The 18525-nt window shown below is 36.7% G+C and overlaps 1 protein-coding gene and 1 long non-coding RNA gene across 2 annotated transcripts in view; one reads left to right on the top strand and one right to left on the bottom strand.

The window, feature by feature from the left end:
- cacng2a (calcium channel, voltage-dependent, gamma subunit 2a) overlaps positions 1-18525 on the bottom strand; it is a 90080-nt gene that overhangs the window by 1474 nt on the left and 70081 nt on the right. The window contains exon 3 of the mRNA XM_079864111.1: positions 4336-4476. Coding sequence (XP_079720237.1) covers positions 4336-4476 — 141 coding nt within the window. The remainder of the gene's footprint in view (positions 1-4335; positions 4477-18525) is intronic.
- Positions 344-5283, top strand: LOC307154325. The gene is made up of 4 exons (XR_013820346.1): positions 344-439; positions 782-854; positions 4330-4507; positions 5037-5283. It is a non-coding gene; the product is annotated as an uncharacterized lncRNA (long non-coding RNA).

Here is an 18525-nt window from a genome sequence, read left to right on the forward strand (position 1 = left end):
TCTGTAGCCTAAAAGCAACATAATTCACCTCAGATCTGGAAATTAAACAAATGGAAACAAGAACGTTCAAACTGTGAACAAACAAGTGTATTCTTTGACAAAGATTGTTTTAGTAACTCAGTAACCTAAGTGTTTTTAATAATGTTTAAATGGTGTAATATTTGTGAATTTGATTATGTAGCTAGGCTACTTATCAATTTTCTTGCGAGTGCTCTCTGGTGCTGTGCGCTTGCCGCGAGACTCCACCCACACGCTGTTCTGATTGGCTGTGGGTTTTGATTGATTTTGACGCATCTCGCAGTCGCGTTGCGTCTAGTGCATAGACTGTGGTCTAGTGTGTGGACAGACAAATAATTTGTCGCTGGAATCTTATCGCATCGCGTCTGGTTAGGACACGGTTTAAGGGTGCTGTGCAGTGATATACACGGCAATAACAAGGGTAAGAGATGATGAAAAGAAGAAGAATCATTCCACAAAATGAGAGCTATTTGTGTTTGAAGACGTGTACTAAACACAAACATTTGCTATTAGTCCTAAGTGTTTTGCAAATTAAGGACAAGCATTTACCATGAGCACATTGCCAGTCATAGTATAATTATTTCTAAATAAAATATCACCTGCAAAACTTTATAATTAAATGTATATTAGTTCCCTCTTTAAATGAGATCAGTCATATATATATATGATTTAATGAGATAAGTTTTTGAATTAAAACAGGATCATTAATTTGCCTGTGTCAGTGAGTTTTGATGCTGCACCAATTATTTACCTCAAAAAACAGTGACTTGTCCCTTTAAATGATCTGAGCATGAGGAAGTGACATCAGTCTTCAGAGGAGCCTTCTTTAAAAGCTGGTAAGTTTGACTCTTATTCAACAGTTATAATTTGATGGGTTTAAAAAAAAAATGTTTGACAAGTTTTGTCCAGCCCAGCATGACAACATAGAAGTAAACTGCGTTTATTAATGCTAATGCTAGGAGGCTATGTTCTTGATTACATGGATTAAAATGTGAAATCCCACCACTTTCCATCCTGGCATGAATTGAGGTAGCCTACAACACCTATACACTTATGACTTTAATTCCTACAAAAAGTGAACATATGAATTTTAAATCAGAAATTGAAAAGATGTTCCTTATACAAGACGTTTATTCTAGTTATTGTCTGTATGAATGTCTGTGGTTTTGAATAGATCTGAAATATAAGAATTGCAATATTATAAGTCATACAAAGACATACAAACTGACATATAAAGAAAACCTGACATGCTGTGCTTCTTTAAACAACTTATACCTCAGTGGTACAGTTATCATCAGAAGTGGATCTTTCATCATTTATATGATCGGCACTGTGTTCCACAAAGGTGCAAGGATGAAATAAGTTAAATTATCCTATTATCATAAGAAAAAATATGTAATTTCAATATACAAAGAGAAAATATAGGCTAATATAATATATATAATAGACAAAAACTGTTTCACATTTAATACATTTTCTTAATTCATCCACCATTAGTTGGCAAAAATAAATAATAATTTTAGACCCTGGATGTGGCTGAGGATGACAGAATCTTCCTGTCATCTCTATGCCTCACAAAATAAACTGTGACTGCCCTCTAAATGGTAAGGTTAACACAGGCAGTTTCACAATATCCTTAACCCCTTAGCCATAAACTAAACACTGAGTGCCTTAATTTGTCAGAGGGAGCAAGTAAATGAGAAGATCAGAGTGAAGAATTGAACTTATAACGGAGACTAGAGTGGGTGACCTCACAGGAACATGATCTGTGGCTCACTGCTGACTTCAGTCACACTCTGGTGGAGTTGTCTGTGACAGAGTGAAACCACCATGATGGATCACTGGGAAAGTGTGTCAGGGACACCATATTTTTAGAGTTTAATCCCAAATGGCCTTTCTAAGCCTAGCTACAGAATCAGGACCAAAGTGAGACAGAAAAAAAGAAATCGACTTGCTAACTGGCTACTGTATATCACTGAGGCAGCTTGTTCAAAAAAGTCCAGTGCAAGACTGTTTCTAAGTGATACCGTGCTGATCTGGGCATTTAGGTCAAAGGTTTGGTTTCAGAAAATCTTTGTTTTACTGAATTGCACTGCTAAACCGTATCGGGGGCCAGCTGACTGAGTCAGAGGGATACATGCATGTACATGCATTATATCTTGCCAAGTTAAAGTTTTCTTTTACATTTCGTTGCAAATTCTGCTTGTCAACTTGTTGGCTTGGCTTGTCAGCTTGGTAAAATAAACTGGCTAAGATCAGGCTGAAAGCGATTTGTGGTAGCATGTGTAAGAAGGGGTTGCAAATGACAAACTAATTAGTAAAGTTTATGTATGCTAGGGGTTGGGCGATATGACTTGATGATTTTATTTCACGATAATAATATATATCACCATATAGTTTTTTTGTTATATTATTTTATTTTATTTTTGTCATAAAAAATAAGAACAAAGAAGCAAATTACATACAATAGGACAAATTCAATATAAAAAATTAAATTGAACTAAGTTTTTCAGGTACAATAGGTTTATTTAACATGTAGTTAGAAATGTAATTGTAAACAATGGGCATTTTAACATAATTGTGTGTGTATTCAACCATTCAAGTACAATAAGCACCACATGAAGTTTTTTTTTTTTTTTTTTTTTTTACAGTTTATTGCGCTTAATTTTTTTTTAACATCAAGTACGTCCCAAATTCATGATCGCCTTCTGAAAGAGGCAGCTTTCTGTGCGTGCACTTTGGCAGTGTGCCACATATTGCGCTTTATAACCCTTTTTTTTTTTTTGTGTCCCGCTCTATTGTCTCATTCATGCGTTTCATGACTCTAAAGTGTCAATAGTGCTGTGCTACACATATATATTTACATACCGCGATATACAAGATATAGCAACATCTATAACGATAGACATTTTATACCGTCGCCACAACATATGTATGCCATTTATTTTCTGACAAAATTATTTATGAACTTATCATGGAGTTTCTGTGTAACTGTATAATGTCCAGCTGTAATGCAAACTTTATTTGTAAAGAAAAAACTATACATTTGAGAAAGAAATGTGTGAAAAATCTATAAAGAAAAATCTCTTTTTAAAGAAATTAATACTTTTATTTAACGATGCATTAAATTTATCAAAATTGACACAAGACATTTATAATGTTACAAAAGATTTCTATTTCAGATAAATGCAGTTTTTTTTTACTTTTTTTAATTTTTAAAATATATTCAAATAGAAAAGGTCATTTTAATTGTAGTAATATTTCAGTAAATACAGTAAAAATAAAACATTTTTACTGTATTTTTGATCAAATAAATGCAGACTTCTTTCAAAAACATTAAAAAGTCTTACCAATCCCCAATTTTTTAATGGTAGTATATGTAAATGGTAAATGATAAATGTTAAAAAGTATACATATAAAAAGATACATACAAAATGTAAATATACACAAAACTGATTAACTGGTGGGCAAGTAGAAATTTGCTGGCATGAGTTGGCTAGCAGGAAAAAAAAAAAACCTTACTGTTGAGCCCTGATTGGGGGTAATGCATTACACAACTGAAAATGTGTTGGGAGAAATAAGGGTGTATCTGAGGAATGCAGGCATTGTAGTAGTTGTAGTATGTGTGATCATGATGAGTAATGTATTTCTAGAGAGTGCGTGTGATGACTATCCGGGTCATTTTGTGTCAAATAAACCTGAGGCCCCTAGCTCAGATATTTTAATTTGTTAATTGTTTTTCTGTAGAAAGACAAACATAAAAAGTGATGAAAGCCAAAATATTAAATGTCACATATGTATATTGCCTGAGTAATCCACTATTTTGTAGAGGGGGGTCAAAATGGAGCCAAATTACAGGGGTGTAAAAATTACTTAAGAAAGATGGCAGCATTATTATTTTATTTTTACACAGAGATTGGTAGGTCTATTAGTAAAATCTTTTGACTTTAGCAATCTTTGTTTCATTATATGCCAATGGTGACAGTTCAAAAATGGCCAAAAGATAAAAGTGACCCAAGAAATCTTTCTAAAGTCATTTTTACCCCTCTGTAATTTGGCTCCAAATCTCAGGTGAAAATTGTCATTTTGACCCCCCTCTACAAATAGAGAATTTAGTAAATTTAATCATTTAATATTTTAGCTTTCATCACTTTTTATGTTTGTCTTTCTACATGAAGAATATTAACAAAATAAAAAAATTGAGCCGGGGAAGTTTCTGAAGTTTGTTTGATTTGACACAGAATGACCCATCAGTGACGTACAGGATTCAGTAAATGTTGGTCAAATACTCTTCCTTCATTCATTCCAAAGTCTCACCTGCAGACACAAAGAGGATTCCTGCGCTGAGGATGATATTGTGGCGGGACTTGTAGAACTCGCTGGCAGCTATACACAGGCCACCCATGAAGAGCAGGATGACGCTGAGGATGGGGAAGATACTAGACGCTCGCACGGCCCCTACAGATGGAGAGACAGAGAAGAAGGTGGGGTGAGTATATGATGTTCTGTTACTTGTTGAATGAATCCGTGTAAAGAGCAGAGAGAGGGAATGAGACGAATGAAGAAAGCTGTCATTTCGGGTGATTTTAGCAGCTGTTCTTCTCTGAGCACATTGAGCACAGCCAATCAACACTTTGCCAGTAGAGTCAACAGCTTCCACACCCTTTGAAATGCCTGTGGAAGAACAATCAGAGGTCAAGAGCCTCACCAAACACTTGTACCTAACTCAAACACTCATGTAGTCCAGGACTGAACAGGACAAGAGACATTAGGCCATTTACAGATGCCTCTATTTGCACGCTTTAACATAGTATGTTCGTAGTGAGACTTCAACAAGACTTGGCTTCATTCGAGCCATGAAATGACAAGTGAATGTGTTAATGAATGTTTTTAGGCCTGTCTGCCAAGCCTTCAACTCACCAATTAGTTTTTCAACTGAACGTTTGTGCTGCTTAAAGGGATGGTTCACTCAAAAATTACAATGTTGTCATAATTGTTTAATCTTTGTGCCATTTTAGACCTGTTTTCCTTCTTCTGTGGAAATCAAAAGGAGATACTTTGCAGAATGTCCATGCAGCTCTTTCCTATAAGCACACAGTAACCAGTGCCAACCTCCAACCTTTCATTTTTTTGCACTGGGCAGAGACTTTTATCCAAAGTGAGTTACATTGCATTCAATGCATGCATTTTCATACTTGTCCTGGGAATCGAACCCTTGAACCCATTGATAATGCTCTACCGTTTTGAGCTGCAGGAAAGCTATAGTGACCAAAAAAAAAGTGTTTCATAAAAGTGCCATGCATGTACCAATCTGTCTCTTTCCCTCAGTTTTTTTTAAATATTTCAGGTCTTCTGAAGCTATACAATTGCTTTGTGTGATCAATAGTTTGAAATTATAGACATATTTCACTTAAACTCTTTGCTGCCACATTGCAATGAACAATGGGTGAGAAAACGATAATGTTCATTTTTGAGTGAATAATCCTTTTAAGATTGTCAACATCATATAACTCAAACACTTAACAGTTCTGTTAACTCGTTCATGGGTTTATGTGAAGAATGATGCCTATGCAGAATTATGAGCTGTGACATTAGAGTACAATATTTTGTAGTTTGAGATGATTACTGTACATATATGTTCCTAATGCTCAAAATAATTAATTGGTTTAAGTAGGGTAAACTTAAATTAAACAAATTAGTTAAATCACAAATTAACATTTGAGTATTTAGAACTTTCTTTTTCTTTGAGTTCACAAAACTGACAAATTTGAAGTAATCTGAATTATTTTATTGTTTTATGTTTTATGAACATTTTTCTTTTAATTTAGACAAACTTAAATTGAACTAAAACTGGGCTCTGATTTCTATTACCCAGCATTCATTCCATGACAATCGAAAGGGAGAGTAAATGCTAAAATTAAGTGTTATATAATGTTTTTTTGTTAAGTTGGAGATTTAGTAGTGTTTAATGTTTTGCTATGGATTATTTAGAAGAGTTTCTGGGTTATGCTGGGTTTATGGGGTTACCATTATGGTGACGAGTGAAGCACGAGCTTGGTTTGAGAACAGATATATGTAATGTGTTATATTGTCCTACTCATTGCTATATTATGCTAATGCTATCACCAATTAGCAAGTTAGCATTTATTGAATTAGTGAGTTAAAACAAGCCAAGTTTCCACAACTAAAAATGTATAAATTGAGATTACATAATAATTTGAGGTTAAAATGTATGGATTATCTTACTCAAATAAGTTAAGAGCAATTAATATATATGAATTCAAAATAAATAACTGCCAGTTCTGCTTACTTAAACTTTAAATTTCTTAACTTACATTTTTTTTATATAACTGATTACCACAATTTTTTTGAGGTTTTTCCAACTTATTCGGGTTTAAAGTGTACTGTATGCGCGCAGCTCAATTTTTCTAACCGTGTCTGTACGCTCATCTCGCACATGCACCTTGAATTTTTGCACTAATTTGTTGGTCCACAAGGTGGCAAAACTGGTTCGGCCCGTTGTCAAAAGAATTTAATACAATAATGAGAAGGGACAACAACAAACTACTGGAGATGGTAACAACAATAGACGCGAGCTCTTGTGTAAGAGATTCACGTAACTCAAGTTTAAGCAAGTACAATTTTTATCAGTCGTAACTTCTGGAAAGAAATAGAGCAGGAAGTGGACAAATCTGTCTAGTGTGCATGTGTCAAACGCCTGTGTTTGCACATGCAAAGTATCAATGGAGTATACTTTGAAAGGCTATGCATTTGGTTGTATGCATATGCTAAGCATTCACGTCAAAACTGAAGTATACTTTAGTCTGCTTTTATCATGCAGTACTGTTGTTCTCTCATGTCCTTTTCCTTTCACAGTCTTTCTCAATTCTTACTGCTTACTCATCTCTTACCTCTTCTCCTTTATCTATCTCCGTTTATAAGAAATACTTGATATGCAAAGTTATGCTTTCATCTGGCTAGTTAAATTTTCACCACTCCATCTAGTCTGCAAGCACAGCAGTTTTTTTTCTGTCTCTCTGTCCCTCCCTGCTGTGCTGTAAACCCTGATATGTGGACAGTATGACAGGACTGTGAACTATTGCTGGCTAAAGCGGGGTCTGAAGGTCCCCTGAGAGGGTCATCTGCTCTCTTGTCCTGTCCTGTCTGCCCTCACCTTCACCCTAAAACCACTGCACTTGTGCCATCTGCTGCAGATAACACGAGAAGCCAAAGTCAGCTACCACAAAAGTGCGTCAGTTTTACTGCTAAAACAACTATAGTGCAGTTTTAGCCAAATGTTGCAAGATAGAAATACCTAAAGTTCTTAAACTGTTCTTTTATGAATATTTTACTTGGTAAATGCATTGAATATGCACTGTGCTAAATGGCGATATCTGCTGCATGTGTTATATAAGGTGAGATTGTTCTAGTGCCGCAGTTCTTCTCTCCCTCTCTGAGAAAACTAAACGAGACTTCACTCGAAGTGATGAACGGCATTTTAATTTTCTTGTGCTTTGTTCCGTCCTCTCCTATCTGTCTCTTTCTCTCTGTTTTTCTCTCTATCCACTCAATCTAAGTGAGTCCCTAATAATTCTCAGTGTCTTGTTCTTTTGCTACCATGTTCCACTAGTAAAGCCATATGAGGTCAGGAATTGCCATTTGTACATGTAAATTGGTGTATGTACCTTTTGCAACCAGGGTCCAAGGCTCCATTCTGAGAATGATTGTCACTCATCAGGGGAGTTAAGGGAGGCACCCAATAATACCCCAAATTCCGAGGTGGAAAATGGGAGAAGGCCAATTTAAATGTTATTAAAATTCTCAGTTTTTCATTTCATGTCTCAGAATGTGAATTTCTTGTTTGTAATTTCACCATTGTAACATAAAATATAACTGATGTCAGAACCACCACTGTTCTTCCCCGAACGTGCCGAATCTGCCGTTGGCGTGTTGGAAAAAACAAAACAAAGTAGCCAATCACTACCATATTTCACTTTCTATTCTATATTCTATTTTCAGTGTTGAGAAAAAATACGTCGTAGAGGAGGCTAATCTCCCTTGGTATTTCAACCAATCATCGCCGAGACGTAAATGAGTTTGAGAGTTTGAGAAACTAAATTGAGATATTAGTTTGAAATGCTCCCGCTGATAATCTAGCAACTATACCCTTAATTATTGAGAGTACACTGTAAAAAATGAATCATGAGTCTTGTAATTTTCATTAAAAAAATTGAGGTGATCATTAAAAATATTATGTATATTTTATTAAGAAAATTGTGGTTCAGTTTTTGTTGAAAATATTGAGAACATTTCACTAATAACACCAAGAGATGCATTTTCCTATTTTTTTTAAGGAAACAATTTTAAGGCTTGAATTGAGGAACTGATAAACCTCATAAAATTAAGGAAAAGGGGCTACCTATTTATTTTAAGAGAATTAGCTCATTTATGCGGTTTTATTTAGAGACACCATTGTTTGTTCCCAGCATGCTTTGCACATGGCTGGAAATGGAGAGTAAATCTTGAAATAAAGTGTTATTTCATGTGTTTTTGAGTAAAGGCAAACATCTGTTAATGTTTAATGTTCAGGTATGTTTGACATTTGAAAGAGTTTCTATTATGTTAAAGTTTTGATCGTTACCATTGTGCAGAAGAGTACACTGAAAAAAACAATAAGTAAAATTTACTTAATTTTTCTTTGGCAAGTTTTTGCACAAATATTTTTTAAGTAAACTTCACACGCATATTTTTTAAGTAAATTTCACAAATGGAATTAAGTAAACTTTACTTAACTAAGTTAAGTGAAAGTAACAAAGAAAATAAGTAATTTAAACTTGGCTAGTAAAAGGTTGAGTAATATTTATTTAGTTGAAGTTTCCTTTGCATTACATTTCACTCAATCAATATAATATTGAATTAGGCCACACTTTAAAAGTACAGGGTGGGCCATTTATATGGATACACCGTAATAACATGGGAATGGTTGGTGATATTAAAGTCCTGTTTGTGGCACATTAGTATATGTGAGGGGGCAAACTCCTCAAGATGGGTGGTGACCATGGTGGCCATTTAGAAGTCGGCCATCTTGGATACAACTTTTGTTTTTTCAGTAGGAAGAGGGCCATGTGACACATCAAACTTATTGGTAATGTCACAAGAAAAACAATGGTGTGCTTGGTTTCAACGTAACTTTATTCGTTCATGAGTTATTTACACGTTTCTCTTTGTTCACAGCCATTGACATGTCGAAGAGGTTAACACGTGAGGAGCGGATCGAAATCGTGTTGATATCTGGTGAACGCAGTAACCGGGTCATTGCAGCAGATTTCAATGTAAGACACCCTACGAGACCACCCATCTCCCATGCTACAGTCAGCAAACTGCTTGCTAAGTTTCGTGAAACTGGTTCAGTGTTGGATTTGCCAAAATGTGGACGCAAGAAAACTGTCACTAATGAAGAAACATCAGTGGCTGTCCTAGCTTCATTCAGCAAGAGCCCACAGCGTAGCACTCGCCGCATGTCACTGGAGAGTGGCATTAGTCGAACATCCCTTCGGCGGATATTAGCTACTCACAAATGGCACCCTTACAAACTCCAGCTACTGCAGCATCTCAACGAGGATGACCCAGATCGGCGCACAGAATTTGCAGAATGGGCAAAACAAAAATTGGAACAGGACCCTCAGTTCACGCAGAAGATTTTGTTCAGTGATGAGGCAAACTTTTATGTGAATGGTGAAGTTAACAAACAAAACCACCGCTATTGGTCTGCTGCAATGAAATCTGCTGCAATGACCTGGTTACTGCGTTCACCAGATATCAACACGATTTCGATCCGCTCCTCACGTGTTAACCTCTTCGACATGTCAATGGCTGTGAACAAAGAGAAACTTGTAAATAACTCATGAACGAATAAAGTTACGTAGAAACCAAGCACACCATTGTTTTTCTTGTGACATTACCAATAAGTTTGATGTGTCACATGGCCCTCTTCCTATTGAAAAAACAAAAGTTGTATCCAAGATGGCCGACTTCTAAATGGCCACCATGGTCACCACCCATCTTGAGGAGTTTGCCCCCTCACATATACTAATGTGCCACAAACAGGACTTTAATATCACCAACCATTCCCATGTTATTACGGTGTATCCATATAAATGGCCCACCCTGTATATGCTATACTTAAAACTACTTAAAGATGCTAAGTGCCATGTGAACGCAGAGACCTCAATACTTGGTAGACAATACACAATGACGGTAACATTTGATGGATCGTTTTTGTGTTTGAATGTGTCATTTTGAGTAGAAAATGTACTCCAAATGTCACAAAATGGCACGTTACTAATCCTAACAACAAAAGCAATGATGAAACAGTGTAAATACAGCTGGAAAACAGTGAAAAATCAACCTCATTAATTATTCAAGGCCCAGTGCATGATGGGAACACCAGTATCAGAAAAGATGAGTAATTTTACTTAATTTTATAACGTTGATATTTACGTTTTCATTTCTACACGCTTGAATTGAGTACTAATATAGAATTTACTTAATTTTTTAAAACTCTTGCCTGAACTAACTTTTTCATGCAAATTACATTGTTTTTTTCTGTAGTATTTACTTCACCACAAAATCATTTTTATCAGTGTAGGGCTTATGGTTAGGTTGTGAATAACTGCTTTTTTAAATAATCTGTAGCATGTTGTTATATACATGTAACAATAACTCTGCTAATGATAGTGCAGTAATAAGATTGATTCTGTGCTGTCCTAGCAGCATACAGTCTTATTATAAAACAATATATCTCAAAGTTAAATATAAACAGGTCATATCCATTCAATTGACTTCACACAATTTTGAGAATAAAAAATACTTAAAATAAAAAAGCACATTTCACTAAAAACAATTAATTGATTATGTCTAAATAATTTAGGGCATTTTACATGATTTATTCAGGTAGATTCCATGAATGAAATCAAGCTTTAACTACTCAAAAATAGTATGTGTAATATTGTTACCATAATTTTTTTAAGTAAATAGCAGTAACATTTTTTACAGTGTAGAGATAATGAATTTTTGATTGCCGACAAATTTACCAAGATGCTATTCAAGCAGCAGCTCAAATAAAAAATGAAGGAAAATGCCACGCCTAAGTCAGATATAGGTAACAGCAATCCGCTTTACTAAATGGCCGAACATGTTCTTTTAACATAGACATAATAAACCAGTAATAAACTTATGTTCAATGATGAGGAATTAAAAATATATATTATAATATGTACATTTAATATATAAATGTATATATGTATATGTATGTAATATAATATGATAAATATGTAGTGACTGTACACAATATTCATTATAAACTCTCTTTCTGTAGGCTAATATTTATTCCACATTTTACTTGTATGCCAAACTAATGCAATGCTTTTAAACTAGCTTTATTTGGGTGGTTAGGGTTAGAAAATATTACTGTATATGCATTTAATTGTGATGATTTGATGAATTATTCAGCATAATTCAGTTGCATTGATTGCAGTTTTAATCAGTCGACAGCATTAGCATTATTATTATTATTTTTTTCATTTTGAAAAAAGGAAAAATACAGTTTCATGGCCTGTAAATATTGTCTATTCTGACGCCATTGGCAGAAAAGTTTATTTTGGACCCTATTTGCAACTAAATAAAGGTGGATTTTTTTAGATGGATGTCCTTGCACGTTCTCTTTATCCTGCCTCTTTTTCCTCATCCCTCTCTCTGTAGGGTGTAGAGTTGCTGGGAATGATCTGATTAAATATTAAGGTGTGCTGGGTGCTGACCCTGGTCCTGTCTCCCAAATCTCTCTCTCTCTCTCTCTCTCTCTCTCTCTCTCTCTCTCTCTCTCTCTCTCTCTCTCTCACACACACACACACACACACACACACACACACACACACACACACACACACACACACACACACACACACACACACACACACACACACACACACACACACACACACACACACACACACACACACACACTCCACTCACACACAGGATGTGAAAGTGGGAAGGGAAAATATAATAACCTAAATCTATTGATTGTTGACACAAGCGTTTAAAACAACAGGCATGAAGGTGACAGAAGTGTCCTCGGAGACCAGGATGCCGTGTTGATTTTCAGCTGTTGTGAATGGGATTCTCCGCTAATGTTTCAAGCTTTAAGGTAACGGATATTTTCAATAGAGAGAACATGCTTTACAAAAGTCATTCCAGAATACCTAATAATATGTAATATGTTCTATAAGCTCAGTGAGATGCTTAGACATTCCTAGAAACAGTGTGAATCTCACACACAGACTTCATACGTTCCTAATCAGCCCTGTGGACTCACGTGGGCTCATAGAGACATGCTTTCACTCATAAAAATCTCCGGTCGGCACTCGCAGCTCTGTGACCTTAGCTTTGACCTTTCGGATCAGGCAGCAGCGCTGTATCCATGGCTGCAGAGGCTCTGGAGGAGGAAGAGAGAGAGGCGGATTCTCCCCAGGCTCCCTGCACTGATCACAGCCAGAGACTGATCAGCCTGAGGGCCTTTTCACACTGAGGCCGAACATTTGTTGGCAAATTTTCATTGCAAACAAAATTTTGAATAGAAACAATGGGTTTCCATTCTACCCCGTGCACAAATATTAGTCTGTCATTAGACCAATTTTTTTTTCTTTACGAAGAGTGGTGCAATTTTCTTTGTCCATTTAAAAAAATGACTAACCATTAAGTGATGAGCTTTTGATCATGATTCTTGAGCCAGTTCATTTCATGAACCCTAAGTACTACAGAAATTGCTGGTCTCTTTTATAAGTCTGGTAATATACATTACCGGTTCAAAAACAGGTTCTTTTGAACTTTTTATTAATCAAAGAAAAATATTAAGCAGCACAACAGTTTTAACATTGATAACAATAATTAATGTTTCTTGAGCAGCTAATCAGCTTATAGCAATAGCATCATGTGACACTGAAGATTGGAATAAGTTTTTTTTTTCTTTTTCTGGCACTTTGAGTTAATCTTGCTATTTCCCACAAAGTATTGAAAAATGCTATTAAGCTTGTTAAAATGTTCACTTTGAAAGGTGTGTGTGCACCTAGTCTCACGTAGCCAGATCTTCAGACTGACGGCAGAAGGTCTGGACTCCATCACAGCTTTCATTGGCCAAGGACGGACCCAGATGATGTCTGACTGACATGTAAAGCAACCAATCACAGTTCGTTTTGTTTCCGGATCATGTTTAGAGGTGTGAAAATGTGAAATCGATGTCCACAATAACAGATGTGTAAAACTCTTGGACGTATTTTAAAGAGTCTCTGCTGTTACTTTACATATAACTTAACATACATAAATCCAGCGTTTAGTTGATCCTGATAAGCGCTCATTGTCACAGTTGTAAACATGACGCAGTTCTTCTTCCATGAAGGGGTTTGGGGTCACGGCATCTTTATTTCCAGGCAGACCGTTAAAGAACGTGACACACATGTCTCCCAGACATCCTGTAGAATTTAACCAATTAGATGATGACTTTGAAAATCCTGAAGTGTGCCACATGCATTGGATGTTCAGCCAGCGGTCCGTGCGCATGATGTCTGAGGCTGAGACTACCTGTTGTAAATTGTCACAACTTATTTGTCGGTCAGTGCCACCTAGTGTACAGGAGTGAATTTAATTTTAATTTAGCCCTTTGAATATTCATTTCATCTTGGTGTGAATATACTTTTTGTCTGTGATCTATTGCACTTTCATCTTTTACATTTGTTATGACTTTGGCTTCATTCTGTAAAGTTACATCAAACACATTTTCGTGGGCTTTTCAATTTATGTATGAATAAGTATTTTCATTGTCTTCTGCTCTGTGTGTGAGTCTGTGAGGCTATTGTGGACCGAGGATGGAGGTTTGTTGGGGAGCTGGACTGATAATGTTGCCCCAGGGTAAGCGCGTCTCTTTCGGCAATCTGCCCAGACTCCCCAGGCATGACACTGGCACGAAGCACAGGGAAATTTTCACACAAGCCCTGTGTAGCGTTTGAGGGTCTGTCAGGGGCAGAAACACTGCCTGCGGGGTTGTTATTAACATGGTGGAATGGGCAAAGAGGAGAGAAGAGTCAGGGGCAAGTCAAGCCTGAAGCAAGGAAAAGAGAGGAGCAAAGCAGCAGTGTTTTTTTTATGCCGCCTTCTATTAGAACGCTTTGTGCTGGTGAACTGGGGCTTTTATCAGAGGTTGTTCTCAGACTCAAAGCTGTACACAGCCAGGGCTATTGATTAAGTTATATTACCAGTCATTCTTTCATTTATGCTTTCAAAAGAGGTCACCCTAAAAAAAAAAAAGATCTACCCCTTATAAAAAGTACGGGGTTGTGATAGGTTGTAAAGCTATCCGATAGTAATACTATAGTGCCTATATATATATACACCATAGTACTGAATGATTATTCTATTTATGGGCCATGCTATGATACTTTAAAAATTACCATATAGTACTGTGGTAGATGTCCAAATTAATACAATACTCTACAATGTTTTCATAATAGCTCTTTTATCTATCTTTATCTATCTATTTATTTTCATAGTAGCTGATCTGCCTGCCTGTCTGTCTGTGTTCGTCCGTCAGTCCAGTAAACCTTCAAACCCGCTATAAGCATTTTTCAAAACTTTCAAAGAAGTCATTCAGTGTGAATTGTACTTGTGCATCCTGTTGGGTACGCCAATTCAAATGCAGTCAAAATGTTGAAGTCCTTCTCAGTTAAGTTCTGAATGGCACACAATCCTGGTAACAGTCTAATAAAAGTTCCTCTGTAAAATAACCCCTTTTCTAAAAGACAACCCTCATGTTTCCAGCAGTAGCGCAGAGTACGTGAAGAACATCCTGCCACTCCCAGACTTTGTGCCACAGCTAACACTGACCTGGGCCAAATTAGCACTTTCACCTCTCGCCCTGCTAATGGCTGGTGAGGATGGGAGGGTGTGAACTGAGGTTCTTGTCCCATAACAGATAAGAGAGGGAGATCTGATCAGAGAGGAGGTTAGGAGACATGCGATTATCTAAGAGGTCATGGTTTTGATTTAAGTGGAGGTAAAAGATGCTGGTGGCTCGAGCAGATCCTTCAGGGGGACGCTGCTCATGATGACGAGTGGCTTGCAACACACCAACCAACTCATAGATATGCCTTCATAATGCTGCATGTATGAAATAACTGCTTATGAACAACTGCTTGGAATTAGCGGGAGCTGCTACACATGGGGCGTACATAATGCTCTCTCACACTAACATGATGAATGCACACACTTTCTTTCTGACAGTGGCTGTCTTTGAACTTTCATTCTATCCATTGCTCGCCGTCTTTCCCTCACGCTCTCTCTCTCACACTCATGCTCATTGACAGCATTGTGGAAGAAAATTAACATTCACACTTAATCAGCCTCCCACAGGCTTGAATGTGCTGATGTGCAGGACAGGGTCATGCTAATCAGGTGCTTTAGCTTGCAGGCACATTGATTGAATACTACAAACGCTTATTAATCTAGCCCTGTCCCAGCACCTTGCCCTCTCAACACACACACACACACACACACACACACACACACACACACACACACACACACACACACACACACACACACACACACACACACACACACGCACGCGCACGCACACGCACGCACACGCGCACACACACACACACTGCAGCTACATAATCCTAATCACCCATCTAATAATTAGGAATGAACGAAATTATATATTTTCAAAACCAACTAGTCTGTGGGTTGTCTGTACAACTAGTCGATGAATCAGTTTTAAGGGAGCAGGTTGATTTCAGGTTCATCTGACCCTAATTGAAAGTGTTGTTTACACAAGATGTGTTTTTGTGTTCTATAAAACTAGACAGGCGAGGAGAAGAGAATGCAATGATATGGTGACTGCTTATTAAAAGTTGGACTATTTTTGACTTGAAACTTCAGACGTTCGAAGCAGGACACTCAAAAAACAGTGTGAGATTTGTTTGCATGCATACTCAGAGAGGCTTAGGTAGCGGATAGGTCATGTTGGTTGTCTACTTTGTCTATTTTGACATTTTTATATATAGTGGTGCTGTTATTAATTTTCATGTTGTGCTTTCGCTTTTAAACACTTTGCACGTTTAACTCTCTCGAAAAAGTCTTTAAATCTTTCAGTAAACATTTGAGGTATATATATATATAGAGTGAAATATTATTACAATTGAAAATAACTTTTTTCTATTTTAAAGGGGTCATGAACTTCATTATTTTAGTATTGTATAATGTTTCCTGGGGTCTACTTATAATGTTAGTATGATTTTTACATAAAAATTGCCATAATTTAGAAATAAAATTTATTTTTCCTACCTCTGATATAACGCTCTTTTTTGAGGGGCATGTCTGTGTGAGACTTCAGTGTAAATGCCCACTGCTGTGATTGGCTAACATATTTGCATATGAAGTAGTATTACAAGTGGAACTCTCTCGAAATATTTTAGCATGTATTTACTATTACAGCTCTCAAGGTTAACGAATCGTGAAAAGTGTTGATTATAGCATTATATTTAGATAATTTAGATAAAGGTTAGGCTATGCAGTGACTGTTTTTCCACAACCTGGCACTGCACAACATTTTACACTCTTCAAAGGCATGTTTATCGCTTAGTTGCTCGATCCAGTGTTAGCATCACATGTTATTTACCTACTTCTTGTCATGTGCGAATCAGTGGGCAGGGCTACAGTGGTAATGATGTAAAAGTAGGCGTTGATCTACTTCTGTAGAGGCGTTCTTTCAAATATCTATAACGGTGACAGAACGCTTAAGTTCGCCAAAGAGCCGTAGTTAACTGACAAGCTGAGCCATATCGCATTAATTATCGCAGGCGATACGTCCGGCTCTTTGTAGTGAATGCCGCTCCATCTGAAAGCAGGTGATGGCGATTTACTACTAATCAAGGAACCGGCTTTAATGACGAGATGCGCCTAACAATGTCATGCGATATATCGCCCAGCCCTACACCATACAGACTTTATCAAAGAATTTGCTGATTTTTTTTTTTAATCGGAGTTAGTACTGGCTGCAGATAAAGTCCTAATTGTTGGTGATTTTAATATACATATAGATAACGAAAAAGATGCATTGGGATTGGCATTTAGAGACATTCTGAACTCTATTGGAGTTAGACAACATGTGTCAGGACCTACTCATTGTCATAAACATACTTTAGATCTAATATCGTCACATGGAATCAATGTTAATGCCGTTGAAATTCTGCAGCAGAGCGATGACATCTCAGATCATTATCTAGTCTCGTGTATACTTAATTTAGCCAAGGTTGCAAAGCTTGGTTGCAAGGCCGTGGTACAACGAGCACACTCGGGCCCTTAAGAGAGCAGCCAGAAAAATGTAGCGCAACGGGAAGAAAACAAAACTAGACGTTTTTCGAATTTCGTGGAGAGAGAGCACGATTGCGTACATAAAAGCCTTAAAAACTGCTAGAACTGCTTATTTTTCGACTCTCTTAGAAGAAAACAAACACAACCCTAGGTATTTATTTGACACAGTGGCTAAATTAACAAGAAATAAAGCTTGTACTTCTAAAGTTTCCAAAGAGCATAGCAGTAATGACTTTATGAACTTCTTTACTTACGAGATTGATGATATTAGAGAGAAAATTATAACTATGCAACCATCTACTACAGTATCGCATCAGGCAGTGCATTGTAGTGTCCCTGAGGAAAAGTTCCATTCATTCGTTGCAATAGGAGAGGAAGAATTGTCTAAACTCGTTAAATCATCTAAATCGACAACATGTATCTTAGACCCTATATCGACTAAGATACTGGAAGAAATGCTTCCAGAGGTCATAGATCCTCCTCTTAATATCATGAATTCATCTTTGTCACCAGGATATGTATCAAAAACCTTTAAGCTGGCTATTATTAAACCTCTTATTAAAAAACGCAACTTGATCCTAGAGAATTAGTCAATTACAGGCTGATCTCAAATCTACCCTTTTTGTCAAAGATACTAGAAAAAGCAGCATCCTCACAACTATGTTCCTTTTTAAAAAGAAATGATATCTGCGAGGATTTCCAGTCAGGATTTAGACTGTACCATAGTACTGAGACTGCTCTCATTAGAGTTACAAATGATTTGCTCTTATCATCCGATCGAGGTTGTATCTCTCTATATTAGTATTACTTGATCTTAGTGCTGCATTTGATACCATTGACCACAACATTCTTTTAAATAGACTCGAAAATTATGTTGGCATTAGTGGAATTGCATTAGCATGGTTTAGATCATACGTATCTGACCGTTATCAGTTTGTAGCAGTAAATGAAGAAATGTCTTATCGATCACAAGATCAGTATGGCGTACCACAAGGCTCAGTACTAGGACCGCTGCTGTTCACTCTGTACATGCTACCATTAGGAGATATCATTAGGAAGCATGGGATTAGTTTTCACTATTAT

Source organism: Squalius cephalus (genome assembly GCF_949319135.1).
Source record: "Squalius cephalus genome assembly, chromosome: 1".
NCBI lineage: Eukaryota > Metazoa > Chordata > Actinopteri > Cypriniformes > Leuciscidae > Squalius > Squalius cephalus.